Genomic DNA, 19,961 nt, shown 5'->3' on the forward strand with positions numbered 1-19,961 from the left:
TGAAAATTTACGTTATATTACTGCCTATGGAATCCTGTGGGCCGAAAGATCATACTGCAGTTCCGGCCAGGATAATCTTTTTATAGACCCGGCCGGGTCACGGAACGACTGGTCTAATACGAGGTCTGAACATAGCCTAATAGAGCAGATGATTAGATTCAAAATATGACCGCATTTATACCTAATTTACTGTCGCAATTTTCTTTTAATTTACTGTGTGTGAACATAGCCTTAGGTTGTCTTTCACATGACTGATTCAATCTTTGCCCTTGAGCTGCCCACTGTCACTGCCGTTGACCAAACACTGGCAAAGTATCTGCTGCCCAGAAATCACATTCAATCAGTCACAGTTCCATTTTATATTGTGAACTTTCCAAATGTTTATTAATAAACCTCATTACTCGACATCTGATCTGTTTTGCTGAGTTGGGCACAGGATTGCCCTCTGATAATTCTATTTGGAACCATCAGAAAATATCTTAGCATGTGTTGTTAATACTACACAATCAGGAACATGTTGTATTCTGACTTTCTGGATGCCTGCTGGTGATCTTTTAGGGTCTTTGCCAAATATATTCTCTCAATTAACCTTACAGTAAATTCTATTTTAGATAGAGCTGGGAGCAGATGGCCAGTATGTTCCTGAGCTGGCTGGAAACGATGAAGGAATATTTGAGTTGGAACCAGACTCAGGATTTTTATGTGCTCTCAAACCCTTTGATCGGGAAAACAAGGATTCATACACTGTAACGGTAACAAACTATGTTCTATATATAATGACCATTGAGATGCATGTATTTCTAAACCCACATACATTACATATTTATAGCTAATATATATTCAGTTGTTCGTCAGATAAAATTTTGAGTTATGTCTTTTTTTTTTAGACAAATCTATTTAGTTCTAGACACTTAGGGGGACATTGTGTTCTGGCAGGGGAATATGCCAGGGAATATGCCCCTTCTCCCTGGCGTACGCTTGCTGTATCCTCTGCTTGTCCAAACTACTCTGCTTGTCCAAACTTAATAAATTCTCCCCTTAAAGTGTACCTGTCATTATAACTTTCAAAACCGAAATCAACTGTAGATGTGTATAACGCAAGTTTGCAATTTGTAATGAAATAAGTCCAGCTCACCATGTGCTTGAAAAAGCAGTTAGCAGCAACCCATGTGATGCATGGCAGGGGGATAATGGGCCTTCCACCATAGGTTTCATGCGAAAACAGAAGAAGGTTCACATCTCCATGCAATATAAAATATTGGAAAGGCTTTATTCATAGTTGCCAACATTTAAAAAAAAAAATTCCATGGACACTTTAGCAGTAAAGGAGGGTGTGGCTTGTTGTGGGTGTGGTCTCGGTGTGGTGTGGCCTATCATGGGTGTGGGTTCAAAATTTTCCAGTTAGAATTTACACTCAGAACAACACAAAAGGAGCATTACACACACCAGTATTAGGTCCCCAGTATACTACACACCCCAGTTTCAGGTCCCCAATATATTACACACCCCAGTTCCAGGTCCCCAGTATATTACTCACCCCAGTTTCAGGTCCCCAGTATATTACACACCCCACTCAGAGCAGGGCCAGACTCAGAGATAGCATTCTAATGACTGACTGGACATACTGGTAGTTTGTACCCATATGATGCAGCTGCACCCCATATCATCATACTACTACCCCCTTCATCCTCCTGCCCCTCCATCATCATACTACTACCCCTTTCATAATACTGTCCCTCCATCATCATATCACTACCCCTTCATCATCCTCCTGCCCCTCCATCATCATACTACTACCCCCTTCATCCTCCTGCCCCTCCATCATCATATTACTACCACTTCATCATTCTCCTGCCTCTCCATCATCATACTACTACCCCTTCATCCTCCTGCCCTTCCATCATCATAGTACTACCGCTCTAATCCTCTTTTCCCCTTTATCATCATACTACTACCCCCTTATTCTCCTGCCCTTCCATCATCATAGTACTGCCCCTCTCATCCCCCTGCTTCTCCATCATCATACTACGTCCCTCTTCATCCTCCTCCTGTCCCTTTATACTTATACCAGTATGCCCTTCAGCATCCTCTTGTCCCTTCATCTATATTTAAAACAAAAAATAGCTATACTTACCTCACCAGTATGGTTCCTCTAGTCCCCCAGGGACACCTCTCCCTGCTCTGCATTAGTGACATCACTCACGCTGGGAGGGGGCAAGGCTTACCGCGACGGGATGGAGCTTCCCGGGACCAACCCGGGACATGGTTTTGCCGGGGCTATTTCCTCAGAATCGGGACAGTCCCGGTAAAACCGGGACTGTCGTCAACTATGCTTTTTTTCACATCCATAAAAAATATATGAGTAAGAGAAGTATGTCTTGAAATGTGCTGGCATGTTTTTTTTTAATCCTGTTTGTATATTGAAAAAAAAAATGTAACTGATGGACACATTGAGCAATGACAACATAACAACAAAAAAAGTAATGAATGTATATTGCAAACTTGCTTTACATCACATCTGCTGTTGATTTAGATTTTGAAAGTTATAACGATAGTGACACTTGTCCCTCATAGAGCTAAAATCAGACTCCCCTCCTCCAGGTTGTACTGCCCTGCTCTGTGGGGATTCTGTCCATAAGATGGCCGATCATAAAGGTGCATGTGACCATGCTCCGCCCCCCAGTGTCCTCCACTGTGCTTGTATAGGTCTATGGAGGACACTGGGGGAAGAGCATGGTCACATGCTTCTCCATGTAGGCCATCTTCTGGACAGAATCACCACAGAGCAAGGCAGCACAGTTTGAAGGGGAGGAGTGTGATTTTAGCTCTACAAGGTACACAGAGAGCTGCTGTCAGTAAGTGCAGCAAGTACATTTAAAAATACTGTACACTGAACTATTTTACTAGAAAGTAGCCAACTCATTTAATATATTCTTGTAGATAGGGGGCAGTATTGTAGGAATTATGTTCTTGACCATATAATCATAAATGATATTCTGCTTATTCAGGTTACTGGAGTAAACAGGACAGTGACTGTACACATTGAGGTGACAGATGATAATGACAACATGCCCATTCTGAACCCTCACTCATTATTTGGGATTGTCAACAAAGGAAGCAGAGCAGGTAATTGGAAACCAGGAAACTGTTATATTCATTTGTATACACCAATTTGGCTTGTAATATCTGCACCAACAATAATTAGTATAAGTTCTGTGTGTCTGGCAATGTTGTTGTGGGTTACATCTTTTGCAATGAAAGTCTCCTTTAAATGACATGCAAAATATGTTCAGTGCTCTGCCTGGCAATAGCAAAGTCTGCTGCCAGGGCAGAATGGGACTGGCTTCTTATTTTACTGTACAGGGCCCTCAGGTTGGATAATGTGTGGATGTGTGAGGTTGAGGCTTTGAGGTGGGATTAACTGACCCTTCAGAGATGACATTCTGGAGATGGGAACAAAGAATGAAAATACAACAAGCATGTGACTGATTGTTCCACGTCCTCTTCTGGAAGTGCAGCTGCGGATCTGCTTTTAGATGTCAGTACAAAACTTCCCACACCCTAAGGCTCGCTGCTAAAATGTCAGGCTAGAGATATAGGACCATTATAGCCTTGTAATCTCAAAGACTGGCCTATTTTATCACACGGTAATAGATACAGTGCACTGTTAGTGCTGAGAGGTCCACAGACCCTACAACACTAAACCATGGCAGCTGCTGGAGCTTATGTCTTTATTACAAGGTCCAAAAGGGGTACTCCGGCAAAAAATATTTATCTTTCAAATCAACTGGTTTCAGAAAGTTATATAGATTTGTAATTTACTTCTATGTAAAAATCTCAAGTCGTCCAGTACGTATCAGCTGCTGCATGTACTGAAGGAAGTGGTGTTTTTAGTCTTACACAGTGCTCTCTGCTTCCACCTCATGTCAGGAATTGTCCAGAGCAGAAGTTGTTTTCTATGGAGATTTGTTACTGCTCTCAAGAGTTCCTGTCTCGGACAGAGATGTCATCAGAGTGCAATGTGTCAGACTGAAAAGAAAACACCACTTCCTGCAGGACATACAGCAGCTGATAAGTATGGGAAGAATGGAGGTTTTTAAAAAGAAATAAATTACAAATCCATATAACTTTCTAAAATAATTTGATTTGAATTAAAATGATTTTCGCCGGAGTAATCCTTTAAAGGTTTAAGATTGCTTCTCATATGTGCTTTTCAGCTTCCTTAGATTCCTGGATGGCAAATAAGGAACATCAGTGTAACTCTTAGGTTCATTCACATTTATTTTGACAGTATAATTATGGTATATGTTGGAAAACCAGTTGAATAGTATGTCAATGTATACCCTAGTGTATTTCCACTGGATCCATTGATGGATCTTATATTGACTAAGTTTGGTCCATCTCAAAGGATATATAGTAATTTCCTTCAGGACTCTAAAACATGGGCACATGCACCATATTCGCTAAGAACTGAAGCAAACATAGTCACTTATAGACTAGATTTAGGTTTGAAATCAATGGATCTGCCTCAAGTAAGCTGTGGTATATGTCAGCATTAGACCAAACCTGAACTCTCATCATTTGATTACCGGTGGCTGAAGAAGTTGGATGCAGCCCTAGTGAGTCCAGGAAAACATGGATACAGCCTATGGTCATGTTCACACTATGTATAACACGGGCCAATCTGTGATCCGGCCAGGTCACAGAACGGCCGGTGTTACTGAAGATCATCCCGGCTGGTGCTGCAGTACCTGCCGGATGATCTTCACTTCTTCTGAATTCGGATGCAGGCACACATTCCCCACTGCACACAATGGAGCGTGCGGCCGGAGCCGCACGCTCCATTGTGTGAACCGACAGGTTCTCTGTGACCGCTTTTCAATGGATTGCGGCCACAGAAAAATGACATGTCAGTTTTTGCATGGCTGCTAGCGATCCCGGCCGGAGTGTATACTATGGGGGACATCTATGAAGTCCAGCGTTTTTTACGTCGGGCTTACAAATGTCCCCGCAGCTCCGGAGCTCAGGGGATTTATGTAGAGGCGCATTGCGTCTACATAAATCCCGATTGCACGGAGCCCGTCCAATGCGCAAATTTTGAAACCTACGCCAGCTCAGAGCTGGCGTAGGTTTCAGTATAATTTTTCATCCAGAAAAATTATAAATGCGGTGCACGCAGAGGCCTCGTCCCCCGTAACGCCCCCTTTCCCTCCCACTGGCGAAAGTGGGGCAGATGCAAAAAAAATATTTGCAAAAATACCATTTGCAAATATTTTTACGCCGATCTGCCCCATCTGCGGCTAAAAAAGGCATTTACACCTTTTCATACATGTCCCTATATGTGTATACACTCCGGCAGTGATTGCATAGATGGCAGCACAATGTAAGTGTCATATTAATTACGGCCGATGTTGCAAAAACATTGTGTGAACATAGCCTATGGCTGTACACATGTTTTCCAGGCAGCCTTAAAGTTGCATCCAACTTCATCCACCAGTAATCAAATGCCGAGAGCTTGGGTTCGGACAAACCCAAACATGGTGGAGGTTCACTCATCTCTAGCCAGGATACCATTTGGCTGGGTTTCAAACACCACACAAACAACATCGGAACAGATTTGATTGAGATTTGCTTACTGTACTGCTGTATTTCACAGAAAATATGCCATTTAGATGTCTTTAGTTGATTTCAGATAACACTATGTAACAAAATTTTATTTATTTAAAAGAGGTTGTTTGGGTAAAGGCAAAATTTGCTGGACATTATTTGCTGCCATTATTATGAACAGCCTCAGGCTATGTTCACACACTGTTTAGATGATGGACGCCATTGTAATAAAATAACTTTTTTTTTGCCAGTAAATTATGGCCATCATTTCAATAGTGTGTGAACATAGCCTTAGGGAACATTTAAAAACAGTAGAAAAAATATCCAAATTTGGCTGTAATTTTGAGTGAAAACAAAACAATGTGTGGACAGGTGAAAAAAAAATGTCCATGTTTTGTTAAAATAGGTCAAAAAGGGTTTATTATCTGGATGGTAGTAATTGATTACAGCTGTTATTGTATACAGTTTGCCAGACGATTTCCCATTGACTTCAATGAAGTGCACTATTATATAAAAAATTGTAGGTGGTGAGATGTAGAGACCTGCACCGCTCCAGATATACACTGTGTGGAATGGGTCTGTGGAACGGTCTTGAGCCAGACAATAAATGTGGATACAGCTGCTGGGTGGGGGTGCAGACTACAGAGGCAAGATATACCAAAATTCAGGAAAAGAAACACGTAGTAGCACTCACCCGTACTTCAGCTTAGCGGCTTTATTGCATCCACAAGTTGCGGGGAGGGGAAGGGTTCAGGTGTGTTCGCGTCCTGGACGCGAACACACCTGAACCCTTCCCCTTCCCGCAACTTGTGGATGCAATAAAGCCGCTAAGCTGAAGTACGGGTGAGTGCTACTACGTGTTTCTTTTCCTGAATTTTATTATATTAAAAATACCTCAAAATTACAGCCACATTTTTTCATTAAAAGTATTGTTAAACGTAATTTTTTCACTATTTATAAAATCTTTATGTAACTAATGTTAAGCATTTCCCATTTCTGTGCATTTTCACTATCATTGCAGGTGTTGCTTTCTTGCATGTTCAGGCAACGGATGCTGATGATCCAGCGTCAGAAAATGCAGATTTACGTTACACAATCCTCAACAATGACCAGACTTTATTCCAGATAGACGCAAGGACAGGAGCATTATCCTTAACAGAAGAAGGTAAAATCTAGAATGGGATTAAGCTTTAAGGGACATGGGATAGTATTGCTTTATAAATTCATTATGTTCTGGAAACTACAAATCTTGCTGCAATCTGTAGTTCTATGAGCAGGACTAGGTCCGGAATGATTTTAGCCACTGGATGTAAACTAAATTGTCCACTGATTTTCAACAAACAAACTTCTGAAAATGGACAGCAAAGTATATTAGAAAGATACAGAACTTTGCAGTTTACTATGATTAATCTGTTTTTACACATGACAGTCAGCTCTTTAAAGTGATAATGTCATTTATAATACGCTCACCTTTTGACATGTTTGATTGCCAGGGAAAGCATAAAGTCAGCCCCTTCACTCCCCACCTGTCCAGCTGATACAACTGACAGCAGGAATTAGGCTGCATATACAGTTCTTTCAATGAAGCCCGACTCCTGCTGACAGTTGGATTGGGCGGCAGGCTGGGAAATGCAGTGCAGTCGTCCATTTCCCCCAACTATGAGTATGATCACAGCAGTCCAAGGACTGAGACCCGGTAAAATCTCAACTTTTGACATGTCTGAACAACATATCAAAAGATTCCACAAATGAGACTATCCCTTTGAGCCTTCCCCTACACAATGTCTGAATAAGCGCAGAATCAACATAGAGAAAACAGTCCTATCACATTCCTGTGTGGTGACACAGAGAACCTGCTGACTTTTATAAAATAAACCATCCATCAGAATGCCGAATGGCAGAGTAACAGTTTATGAGTCAAAACACTAGCTATTACATCTGTCTCGGTTTAGAGATTGTCATAGTTAGATTATCAAGACAGGCAAGGAAGAAGGAAGATGGGAGAGTGAGTTATTATAAGGGTACACAACAAAGTACTGCTTCATGTCTTCAATAAAGTACCGCCTTGCTGGTCACTTGTGGGTGCATTCTCTTTCTGACAGCATACTGTATGTAACCCAATCAGATCTGACGTTGGTTTATAGGGAAATTTATATGTAGAAAAAAGGGATGAGCAAATTTTGCTAAAAGTTTGGTTCAGGAACAAGCCAAATTTTTTTAAAAGTTCATACGAACCCGGTTCAAAATGGCAGCTGAACAAATTACATTACATCCAAAGCCTAGGTGCAGGGGTTATCAATAATCCCTTGCAGCCGGGCAAGGCAAGGCACCCGAACCCCCTGACACTAGCTAGGGAGAAATATCTAGATACAGGGAGAGGCAGGGTTAAAGAGGGTTATAGAAGAGTGGTAAGGTATTAGGGACAGATAGAGGATAATATGAGGGTAGTAATTTAAGTTGTGTAGCTGTCAAATCAATCTTGTCCTATCACTAAGTGTGTCAGTACATGCCGTCCACAGCTCTCCTGGGTGAAGTTAACTCAGTGAGTCACCTGTCAGGTTACGTCAAGTGGCCTGTTCTAAAACCATGTCTTGCAGCAGAATAACTGTCATTGACAAGACACTTATTATACTGCCAGACACAGTTTTTGAACAGGCCATCTTACTGACAGCTTTGAAGGGGAACTTTAGTGATCCCATAAAAATAAAATACACTAAAAACATATAGATGCGCTCACAGATCCCGGGAGACACAGGAGAGGAGAAGCAGCTTTCTCCGAAGAGCTGCTTCTCCCATTGAAATGAACGGAACATTTGGAAGAACTTTTTTGCATTGAAAAAAGAAACAAAATAAAAAAAACATGTTTTTATGCGGTTTTCACTGCAAAAGAGCCCCAGTAGTCCCAGCTGCCATAGTTTAGTTGTTTTAATGCAGTTTATTTAAGGTTTGGTTAGAAATTCGGTCAACCTGCTGACCCAAACCTCAGAAAATTTTGCTAATTTCTAGCGGTAAATCATAAGCATGTATTCCCAGAATACAGAAGAAAGCCAGCTCACATAAGTATACTCCCCCCCCCCCAGCAACCCGTATCTATAAATAATCATTTACAATATTTTAGGTAAATGCTGAGACAAGAAGAAAACTTTGTTTAGTGATAATTGTATACAGCACAGAACTGTAAGTGAACTGATATATTAACAGACACATACTATTTTTCCATGTTCTCATTTTGACGTGAGTAAACTGACTGCTCTTAAAAAAGGACAAATCTCAGCATTTTGATGCACTCACAATACAAGGCTCCATTAATTGCCTTCTACTGCGCCTATGACGAGTTCATTTTAAGTATACAGTACAATACATTCAATTACTGAAAAACCTATGTATTCAGAATGCCAAGGACAAGCATTTCACAGCAGAGAGGAACGTCAGCTAATGGTCTGCTCTTTATGTAACTAGTCAATATTCTGCAATCTTGTGTGGTTATGTAAGATGGTTTCATGTCCTAGTCCTTTGAGTCACAAGGCAACAAGTTTAATGGGTGAAGTCAATGGACTTTAATATGAGTCACCCTATATGGAAAATAATGATCTGCTTGGATTTTCGGTAGTTAAAGCTCATTGCTAAAAGAGAAGTCCGGTGAAAAATTTTATTAAAGTATTGTATTGCCCCCCAAAAGTTATACAAATCACTAATATACACTTATTATGGGAAATTCTTATAAAGTGCTTTTTTCCCTGCGCTTACTACTGTATCAAGGCTTCACTTCCTGGATAAAATGGTGATGTCACATCCCGATTCTCAGAGCTGTGCGGGCTGTGGCTGCTGGAGACGATGATTGCAGGAGGACACTGAGGGACACAGGGCATTAGAGGACACTGAGCATCCCTCTGCCATCATCCTCTCCAGCAGCCACAGCTCACACAGCTCTGGGGTCATGTCATGACATCACCATGTTATCCAGGAAGTGAAGCCTTGATGCAGTAGTAAGTGCAGGGAAAAAAGCACTTTATAAGCATTTCCGTAATAAGTGTATATTAGGGATTTGTATAACTTTTGGGGGGCATTACAATACTTTAATAAAAAAATTTTGCCGGACTTCTCCTTTAACCTCTTAAGGACATAGGACGTACCGGTACGTCCTATGTCCTCACTTGCACTTCAAAGCGGGGCCGCGCGGCGGCCCCGCTTTGAAGTGCCGCGATCCCGGGTGCCGCGAGTAGCCCGGGACCGCTGCTATTAGCGGGCACGGTCTGATCGCTGTGCCCGCTAATTAGCTAATCGGAGGCAGCTGTCAAAGTTGACAGCTGCCTCCGATTACCGGAGGCAACGTTTCCCTGGTGTCTAGTGGGGGAGATCGCTCCTCCGGGACCTTGTCCCGGAGGAGCGATCTCCGTTACTGATGCCGGCCGGGGACGCGTCCAAGATGGCGCCGTCCTCGGCTCGGCACTCGTTCGTTTCGGCTGCAGCAGCCGAAAGCAAAAGAGTGCCGATCTCATGGATCTCTGCAGCATATCTATGCTGCAGAGATCTCAATGAGAGATCCAAGTGTATATACTAGAAGTCCCCCAGGGGGGCTTCTAGTATATGTGTAAAAAAAAAAAAAAAGTGTTGTTAATAGTAAAAAGCCCCCTCCCCTAATAAAAGTCTGAATCACCCCCCTTTTCCCAGGTTTTAAATAAAAGTAAACAAATAAATAAATAAATAAACATGTTTGCTATCGCCGCGTGCGTAATCGCCCGAACTATTAATTAATCACATTCCTGATCTCGTACGGTAAACGGCGTCAGCGCAAAAAAATCCCAAAGTGCAAAATTGCGCATTTTTGGTCGCATCAAATCCAGAAAAAATTTAATAAAAAGCGATCAAAAAGACGTATATGGGCAATCAAGGTACCGATAGAAAGATCACATCATGGCGCAAAAAATGACACCTCGCACAGCCCCATAGACCAAAGGATAAAAGCGCTATAAGACTGGGAATGGAGCGATTTTAAGGAACGTATATTGGTTAACAACGGTTTGAATTTTTTACAGGCCATCAGATACAATATAAGTTATACATGTTATATATCGTTTTAATCGTAACGACTTGAGGAACATGCATAACAAGTCAGTTTTACCCCAGGACGAATGGCGTAAAAACACATTTCCCCCAAATAAAAGAAATGCGTTTTTTTTTTCAATTTCACCACACTTTGAATTTTTTTCTGGTTTCGCAGTGTACTTTATGCAAAAATTCAGCCTGTAATTGCAAAGTACAATTAGTGAAGCAAAAAATAAGGGGTCATGTGGGTTTCTAGGTGGAAAAATGCAAGTGCTATGACCTTTTAAACACAAGGAGGAAAAACCGAAAACGTAAAAACGAAAATGGGCCATGTCCTTAAAGGGTTAAAGTGAACCTGTTACATAGTACATGGAGTCTGATCTACCCACATCAATAAAAGAAGCTGAGCAGATTGCTTTATACCTTTATAGGAAAATAGTGTTCCTGCACACTATAGGCCACATTGATTGTCAGTCAGTCTTGTGGCCGCAGAAAGTGTTTTCCCTGCGATCACAAGTGGCCGCTCTGTCCTTGTGGTGTTGGTTCTCCAGTGACATCACTGGAGCATCGGTGCCAGGACAAGGGGAGTGCGGCCTCTTGTGATCACAGGGAAAACCCTTCCTGCGGCCACAAGAGTGAAGAGAAGAGGAGACGCCCGGACCCAGGTGAGTATAAGTGTTTGTTTTATTGTGTTATATACTATATGGAAAGGGGAGCACACAGGGGTCTGTTTAACTGAGGGAGCGCACATCGGGGGTCTATATAAATGGGGGGAGCACACGGGGGGCTATATAACAGGTGGAGCACACAGGGGGGGGCTATATATAACTGGGGGAGCACACAGGGGGGATATAGACTACTGGGACTTCATAGAGGGGTCTATATGCTACTGGGGGCAGCACACAGGGGGTCTATATTCTCCTTGGGACAGCAGAATGGGATCTATTTACAACTTGGAGAGCACACAGGAGGTCTATATCCAAGTGGGGGAGCACACGGGGGGCTATATACTACTGGGGGAGCCCACAGGGGGTCTATATACTACTGGTGGAGCACACAGGGGTCTATATACTACTGGTGGGGCACACAGGGGGTCTATATACTACTGGGGGAACATACAGGGGGTCTATATACTACTGGTGAGGCACACAGGTGGTCTATATACTGCTGGGGGAACCACACAGAGGGTTTATATATAACTGGGGGAGCACACAGGAGTCTGTATACTACTGGGGCAGCACACAAGGGGTCTATATAATACTGGTGGGGCACACAAGGGGTCTATATACTGCTGGGGAACCACACAGAGGGTTTATATACAACTGGAGGAGCACACAGGGGTCTATATCCAAGTGGGGGAGCACACAGGAGGTCTATATCCAAGTGGGGGAGCACACAGGGGGCTAAATACCCCTGAGGGAGCACACAGGGGGGCTATATACTAGTGGGGGAGCACACAGGGGGGCTATACAACTGGGGGCAGCACACAGTGGGTATATACGACTGGGGGCAGCACACAGGGGGTCTATATACAACTGGGGCAGCACACAGGAGGTCTATATACTTTTGGGGGAGCACACGGGGGCTATATATAACTGGGGGAACACACAGGAGGTCTATATATAACTGGGGTCAGCACACAAGGGGTCTATATACTGCTGGAGGAGCACACAGTGGTCTATATGCTACTGGGGCAACACACAAGGGGTCTATATTTTACTGGTGGGGCACACAGGGGGTCTATATACTGCTGGGGAAACCACACAGAGGGTTTATATACAACTGGAGGAGCACACAGGGGTCTATATCCAAGTGGGGGAGCACACAGGAGGTCTATATCCAAGTGGGGGAGCACACAGGGGGGCTAAATACCCCTGAGGGAGCACACAGGGGGGCTATATACTAGTGGGGGAGCACACAGGGGGTATATACAACTGTGGGCAGCACACAGTGGGTATATACGACTGGGGGCAGCACACAGGGGGTCTATATACTTCTGGGGGAGCACACGGGGGGCTATATATAACTGGGGGAACACACAGGGGTCTATATACTACTGGGGGAAGCACACATGGGGTATATACTACTGGGGGGCAGGACACAAGGGGTATATACTATTGGGGGCAGCACATGAGGAGTATATATTACTGGCGGTAGTGCACAAGTGGTATATACTACTGGGGGCAGCACACAGCGGTCTATTGTTGTGGAGCGCGTGTTGAGGGGGGGGGCCCAGTCATAACTTCGCTTGGGGCCCCAGAAATGCCAAGACTGGACCTGGGGGAGGCTGTGGGTGTTGTGTATCTGGACATTTCGAAGGCATTTGATACTGTGCCGCATGAAAAGTTGGTTTACAAAATAAGGGAGGCTGGGACTGGGGGAAGCATATGCAAATGGGTACGTAACTGGCTTAGTGATAGAAAACAGAGGGTGGTCATTGATGGGGCATATTCTGATTGGGTCACAGTTACCAGCAAGGTCAGTGTTGGGTCCACTTCTTTTTAATATATTTATCAATGTATAGGGCCTACATAGTACAATCTCCATTTTTGCAGATGACACTAAACTGATTAAATATCACCATATAGGAGGATAATATAACATTACAAAGGGATTTGGAGAAGCTGAAGCCTCAGGCAGGAAAACGGCAAATAAAGTTTAATGTGGATAAATAGGTTATGCATTTGGCCCGTAGAAATAATAAGTAAAATTATGCCTTAAATAATAAAAAAAAACTATGTAAAACTGCTTCTGAAAAGGACCTGGGGGTATTGGTGGAAAGTAAACTCAACTTTAGTGATCAGTGCCAGGCAGCAGCTGCCAAGGCTAATAAAATAATGGGATGCATCAAGAGGTATAGATGCTAAAGATTAGAACATAGTTTTGACTCTTTATAAACCACTTGTCAGACCACATATGGAATACTGTGTACAGTTTTGGGCACCAGTATATAAGAAGGACATGGCTGAACTGAAACGAATGCTGAGGAGGACTTGGATTCTTTACTGTAAGACTGTGGAACTCTCTGCCACATGATGTTGTCATGGCTGATTCATTAAATAAGTTCATTGGAGGCGTGGATGCACTCCTTGAAAAATATAATATATTAAGAGTTATGGGCACTAGGACAATGATCAGAGTCAGGAGGGAATTTTTCTTCCAGTGATAGTGTAGCTGGCATCTGCCTCATAAGGGTTTTTGCCTTCCTCTACATTAACGCAGTAGGGTTTCTGTAGGTTGAACTTGAGGGACTCTTGTCTTTTTTTAACCTTATTAAGTATGTTACTATGTAAAAGATTCAATATAACTTTTCATTTATTGATTGGAGTTTCTGATCTTTCCATACTAAAGAGTGCAGTGGGTGATCGATCCCTCATTGACACTGTTCTCTGGACACCTAAATAGACAGGGCAGGGATATCACTCAATAAGTTACTAGTTATACAGAATTTCTTTTTCCGATAAAGATATCAATATCCTTAGCTCTTTCTGCTCTATAACATGATACAAATAGCAAAAATGGCACACCTTCCCCTCTGAACCTTGCCATATGCCCAAACAATAGTTTATGACCCCAATTTGGAGTGCTGCTGTACTTGCGCAGAACTGAACAACAAATTTTGGGGTGCTTATTCTATTGTGTTCCTTATGAAAATTAAAAAAAAGAGTTGAAACAACTATTTTGCAGTCTCCATAAAGGGTCTTTTGGGGTGGTGTTGTTATACTTTGGCACCTCAGCTCCTTTGCTATGCCAATATGGAAAAAACCATAATAAAAAAAAAAAAAAAAGAAGGCCCCAAAATCCACAAGGTGCCACTATGGAGTCATACTTTGGAATTTTCTAAAAACTGCACAATCTGGATAAATATTGAATAAATATTGAGTGGAAGGCGGCCGCCATTCAAAATAGCAAGCAGCATGACTCAGGAATCCTATCTTCTTGGGCACTCATTTCACTCCCTCCGTCACCCCTAGTATACCTGGCTGACAAAGGTCATTCGACCGAAACGTCCCGATTGGGTATCCTAATTACTGTAAGTACACTACAAGTGTCTTGAAGTACATAAAACCTGTATATGAAAAGTAAAAATAAAAAGATGGCATAATAAGCAATTTTCCACAGAGAGTCGAGTGCGGTTGTTATACATAATCTTGTTGTTACTGATCAACCTGAACCAATTAGTATAACGGAGTGCGTAGATGTACTTAACTATATGTATATGTACTGCATTGATCTCTGTGATCAATCAGTGCATTGCTCCTTGTCATAATAAAGGTTTAAATCATCAACCTTTTTTTAAAATAAATAAATAAATTTAAAAAAATATATATATTTTTTTAATAAATGAATAAACATATTTGCTATCGCCGCATGCTGAATTAAAGTAAATGATCAGAATCCTTAACTTACATGGTAAACAGCATAGGCACAAAAACCACCAAAGTGCAAAATGAAAAGCATTAGGAGGATCACAGCAATTTTAAACACATTTAGCTCTTTTTAATAATAGTTTTCATTTTTTTTAAATGCAGCAAAATAAAATTGTACTGACTTGAAAAACATAGATAACATGTTTGTCAAAATGGTTCCTTTTGTCTCATTTTTATCCCTTCTTTATTACACAGGTGTCATTTACCTATCACAAGTTCATGAAAGACACTTTAAACTTGTAGTTCAGGTGAAAGACATGGGTGATAACCCTAAGGGTTACATAGCGTCTGGAATCTTGGAAATGATCACTGCAGAAAATACTTGGGTCTCTCCAAGTCCGGTGTCTATTGCTGAAAATCAAAAAGGAAATTATCCTCATATGATCTCTAAAGTAAGTGGAAATCTCTCCATAAAGAAGTAAATTATTTACAAAGTTACTCCACATGTAAATATGGTTTGTGAATTGTTTAGAAACTATCTGCAGTTTTGTACATACAGTAGGAAACTGCTGATAGGTACCTGTACCAGCAGAGCTGAAGATCCCAGTACTGGTCTTCTTTTTGTCCTCTGTGGCACCATTCCGAGTAATTAGATCTAAAGCAAATATGCACATTTGCTCTTTTGGTGCACTAGGGGTGTTCCTTAGCACCTCAGTGTACCATCCCACCTTGTACATCCCATTCATCATATTCATCTATTCATAAGTAGCCTGTACGAGGGTGTGTACAAGCCAGCGTGTGGCCCCAATGGTGCACTTAGGGGCAGAGGAACACCCTTAGTGCACCATAATAACTAATTTGCATATTTGCATTAGATTTAGTTATCAAAAACGGCACCACAGAGGACAAAAAAGACCAGCCTTCTGCAGCTCTGCAAGTACAGGTACCTATCAGCAGGTTCGTGTATAAACCTGCTGATAGTTTCTCTTTAAATAACCAAACAGAAAGAATGGTGCTCATTTTCAGATGCTATATAGTAGTATAGAATAGAAGCAAATCAACCAATGCTCCTGGATCTGAAATCCCCTTAGGACATGCCGCTATATAATATAGGATATACATACAGTATGTAAATACTCCTCTGCAAATTAATAAAGTGCTATCTATTTAGCTATCTACATCAGGGCCGTTTCTATAGGCAGGCGGGCCGGGTGACCGCATGGGACGCCGACAGCTAGTGTCGCTGGTGTCGCTGGCGCTGGTGTCACCCCCGGCCGCCCACCTGCCCGCCCCATCATCTGCCCCTCTGGCCGCCCCTCCGCCTACCCCATCATCTGCCACCGCCTGCAGCTCTGCTCAGCTTGTGGCCGGAGGCTGCATTCTGCCTCCAGCCACAAGAGGCCGCTCTCTCCCCCCCCCCCCCCCCCAGAGCTCCAGCACAGGAGTGACGTCACTCCTGTGCTTGTGCTCAGAGCCGGGAGAGAGGACGCAGGACGCAGGACCTGCTGTGGTGCATTGAGGTGAGTATAACTGTTTGTTGTTTTATACAGAGAGCCTGGGGAAATGCAGGGAACAGGGGAGATGGCTGCATATGGGGGGGATCTAACAGGGGATATGGCTGCATATGGGGGGGGATCTAACAGGGGGATGGCTGCATAGGGGGGATTCAAATAACAGGGGAGATGGTTGCATGAGAGGGGGTAAGGGGGGGTCCTACATAGGGTAGATGCCTAAATCGGGGTGAGGGGGCTAAATCATAGTGGGGATGCCTACATAGTATGTGAGTAGGGCTAACTAACAGAGAAGATGTCTAAAAGAGGCAGGGGGCTAACTACCAGGGAGAGTGCCTACCATGGGGATGCTATCTGCTGGGGGGCTAACTAACTACCTAAACTGCCATGTCTCCCACATTGGGGGTTACTATATATAGGGGGGGATGTTTAACTATCAGGGAGATTACTTACAGGGGTTATGGCAAAATGCCTAACTGGGTGGGGGCTAACTTACGGGGTATTACCTAAAGAGGGAATACTACATACTAGTGGGCTTACTATTGGGGGGATCCCTACCTGCTACGTGCTGTGGAGATTAGCTACATTGCGGACATTGCGGGCAACCTGCACAGAGAGGCCTAACTTCTATACAGATGCACACAGGGGGGCCTGTGGACACTATTACTATATGGGGGTACAGCAGGGGATCCTACATACAGGGGGCAACCCACATACCTACTGACTTTACTACAGATGACACAAATAAAGTGGAAGTTGTTGAAAAAGTGCGGAGCCTAAGATGTTTGTCTCGCAGGTTCAGAAGAGATGAATTGTAGCTGCAAGAAATCATCATGGTGGTCTGGGCCGGATGGAGGATGAAAAGGAAAGTGACGCCTCAGAACAAAGAAGATGTCACCTGTGAGCTACTAAACGCCTTTTTTTTTTTTTTGCTTCAAATTGAAAAGGGTTGAATAATATGAATAATATGCCATAATACACACACTGCTTCTCCCTAGTAACAAACTACAGGGCGCATTTAGCAAGATTCGCCCTGTAGTTAAAATTACCTAGAAACGGCCCTGATCTACATACATACATATGTTTTCATACCATGGAAATATCTAAGCAGTTGATAATAATAAACTCCTATGGAATGTTAGTGGGGAATCCCTCAGCCTCTGTGCTGGAAAAACCACCACTTTAAGAATAAATACTGTATTACTGCCCGATGAGACCCACTGTCCCGCGCTCCCTGTGCTGTCACATCTCCATTTAATGAGGTCATATATATGACAGAGAGCAGAAGGGCGGCTGGAAAGCCACTAGCCCAAACATAAACATCTGAGGTGTTCCATAGACAGTTTTAGGGGTCCTGAATTCTGATTTATGATAGAGTTAAGGCCTCATTTTGTCCTTGTTAGGAGCTGCTGTGCAGTGTGGGAGGTGAGCACTTCATTCACAATGCTAGATAGGCCATCATTCCACACAGCTCGCAGCCAGTATTTGTGTCTGCCATTACTATAGTAACAGTGAAATAGCTTTACTTCAGTATCATGAGGGGAATATAATGTAGTCCATGAATATTATACTGTTCTTTTCAAGACTAGTTTGCTATTCTGTTTTTGAAGTGTCCATTGAAAAGGAAAGGACCCAAAAATAAAGTCTCCCCTGCCTTATATATTTATACAGTGCTGACAAAGTGCTGTACAAAGAGTGTCACCAGTTACATTGGTCCCTGTTCACATTAGGAGCTCACAATCTAAACTCAACATACTAACAGTTATTCAGTTTAGCCTAATATCCTTTAAAATTGATCCAGAGGAAACCAAAAACCTTTATAAGGCCTAGTTCACACTGAGCAAAAACTTCGGAATTCGCCACTCTCCGCTCAAAGAATTCACATTCACATTCTTTGAGCGGAGAAGGGAGGAAGTGGACAAGTGTGCGCCATCATTTCACTCACTACAGGACACTGAGCACAACAGGATTCCGCAGTGGAGAGCTCCGCTGCACAATTTCCACCGTTTTTGCTCAGTGTGAACTGAGCCTAAGGTAGAAAGCTATTTTCTCTACCAAATATTCCTTTTTAACTCCAACTCTGGCAATTAGATTTACCCCTTCTCATACAGTGCTATACAAGTACTTCCCAGCTGGAAGGTGAGTAACACACGCTGACATACATGTATGGCACTGGCATTCTAAAGCTTCAGAAGCCGAGCACACATCATCTGTGATGGGAGCCGCCCGTTAATCATGGCCATGCTCCCGCCACATCTGCAGAGATTGGTGCTTGTGTGTGTCTCTGCAGTTTAACCCTAAAGATGCTGCCATCAAGAGCAACCACTGTGTTTATGAAGTTGACAGGAGGAGGGGGCTCCCTCCCTTATGAGCCCTACCATATTCTTAAAGCGACTCTGTATCCACAATCTGACCCCCCCAAACCACTTGTACCTTCGGATAGCTGCTTTTAATCCAAGATCTGTCCTGCGGTCCGTTCGGCAGGTGATGCAGTTATTGTCCTAAAAAACAACTTTTAAACTTTCAGCCCGTGTCAAACGCGAGTATATGTGCCCTAACTTTGCACCACCGTTTGGCGCGGGCTGCAAGTTTAAAAGTTGTTTTTTAGGACAATAACTGCATCACCTGCCGAACGGACCCCAGGACAGATCTTGGATTAAAAGCAGCTATCCGAAGGTACAAGAGGAGTTGTGATGAGGCACTTGTGCCACTCTCTGGCGCGCCTGACCACTCCTTTCTCCTCCCCTTTCTCTATGAATATTCTGCGCCAGACAGTCTCCTGAATTCTCGCGCCAGCCTCCATGTTCATACATGTGTCGATTCTGTTTAGGGCCGTGTGCCCCATTCTAACAGTTTGCCACAAGGCGCGCACCTTTTGCCTTTGTTGTTTGCACAGGCATCGTAGACTAGGGGAGTGGTGCATGTGCGCTGAGGGCATTGGCTTGAGCCCCTCAGTGTGGGCTGCTCCCCCAGTCTACAGAGCCTGTGTAAACAATGAAGAGAAGAGTTGTGCGGCCTGTGATATCACTGGCAAACTTTCAGTACGGTGCGCACAGCCCTTGACAACATCAGACATGGAGCTTGCTGGAGCGTGCTGGAGGCTGGAGAAAGTAAAAGAGGAAGGAATGATGAGGCGTGCCAGAGTGCGGCACAATTTCACCACAACTTCTCTTTGACACTTGATTAAATTGGGCAGCATCCCCATCTCTTAGAGCTAAGGCAAAGATACCATTCTAACTAGTTAACTGTCACTTAATGCACACTGTCAGCTCCTCCCAGGTCAGCTCCAGGTGCTGACAGATTCCCTTTAAACAATTTTATTACTAGAGATGAGCAAACCTCGAGCATGCGAACCCGATCGTTCGGCATTTGATTAGCGGTGGCTGCTGAAGTTGGATAAAGCCCTAAGGCTATGTGGAAAACATGG

At 43.2% G+C, this 19,961-nt stretch overlaps 1 protein-coding gene across 1 annotated transcript in view; it reads left to right on the forward strand.

The window, feature by feature from the left end:
- CDH16 (cadherin 16) overlaps positions 1 to 19,961 on the forward strand; it is a 103,672-nt gene that overhangs the window by 9,037 nt on the left and 74,674 nt on the right. Inside the window, exons 3-6 of the mRNA XM_069968593.1 lie at positions 612 to 752; positions 3,009 to 3,126; positions 6,629 to 6,772; positions 15,279 to 15,475. Of these exons, the coding sequence (XP_069824694.1) occupies positions 612 to 752; positions 3,009 to 3,126; positions 6,629 to 6,772; positions 15,279 to 15,475 (600 nt within the window). The remainder of the gene's footprint in view (positions 1 to 611; positions 753 to 3,008; positions 3,127 to 6,628; positions 6,773 to 15,278; positions 15,476 to 19,961) is intronic.

Source organism: Dendropsophus ebraccatus, chromosome 4, assembly GCF_027789765.1.
Source record: "Dendropsophus ebraccatus isolate aDenEbr1 chromosome 4, aDenEbr1.pat, whole genome shotgun sequence".
In the NCBI taxonomy this organism is placed as follows: Eukaryota; Metazoa; Chordata; class Amphibia; order Anura; family Hylidae; genus Dendropsophus; species Dendropsophus ebraccatus.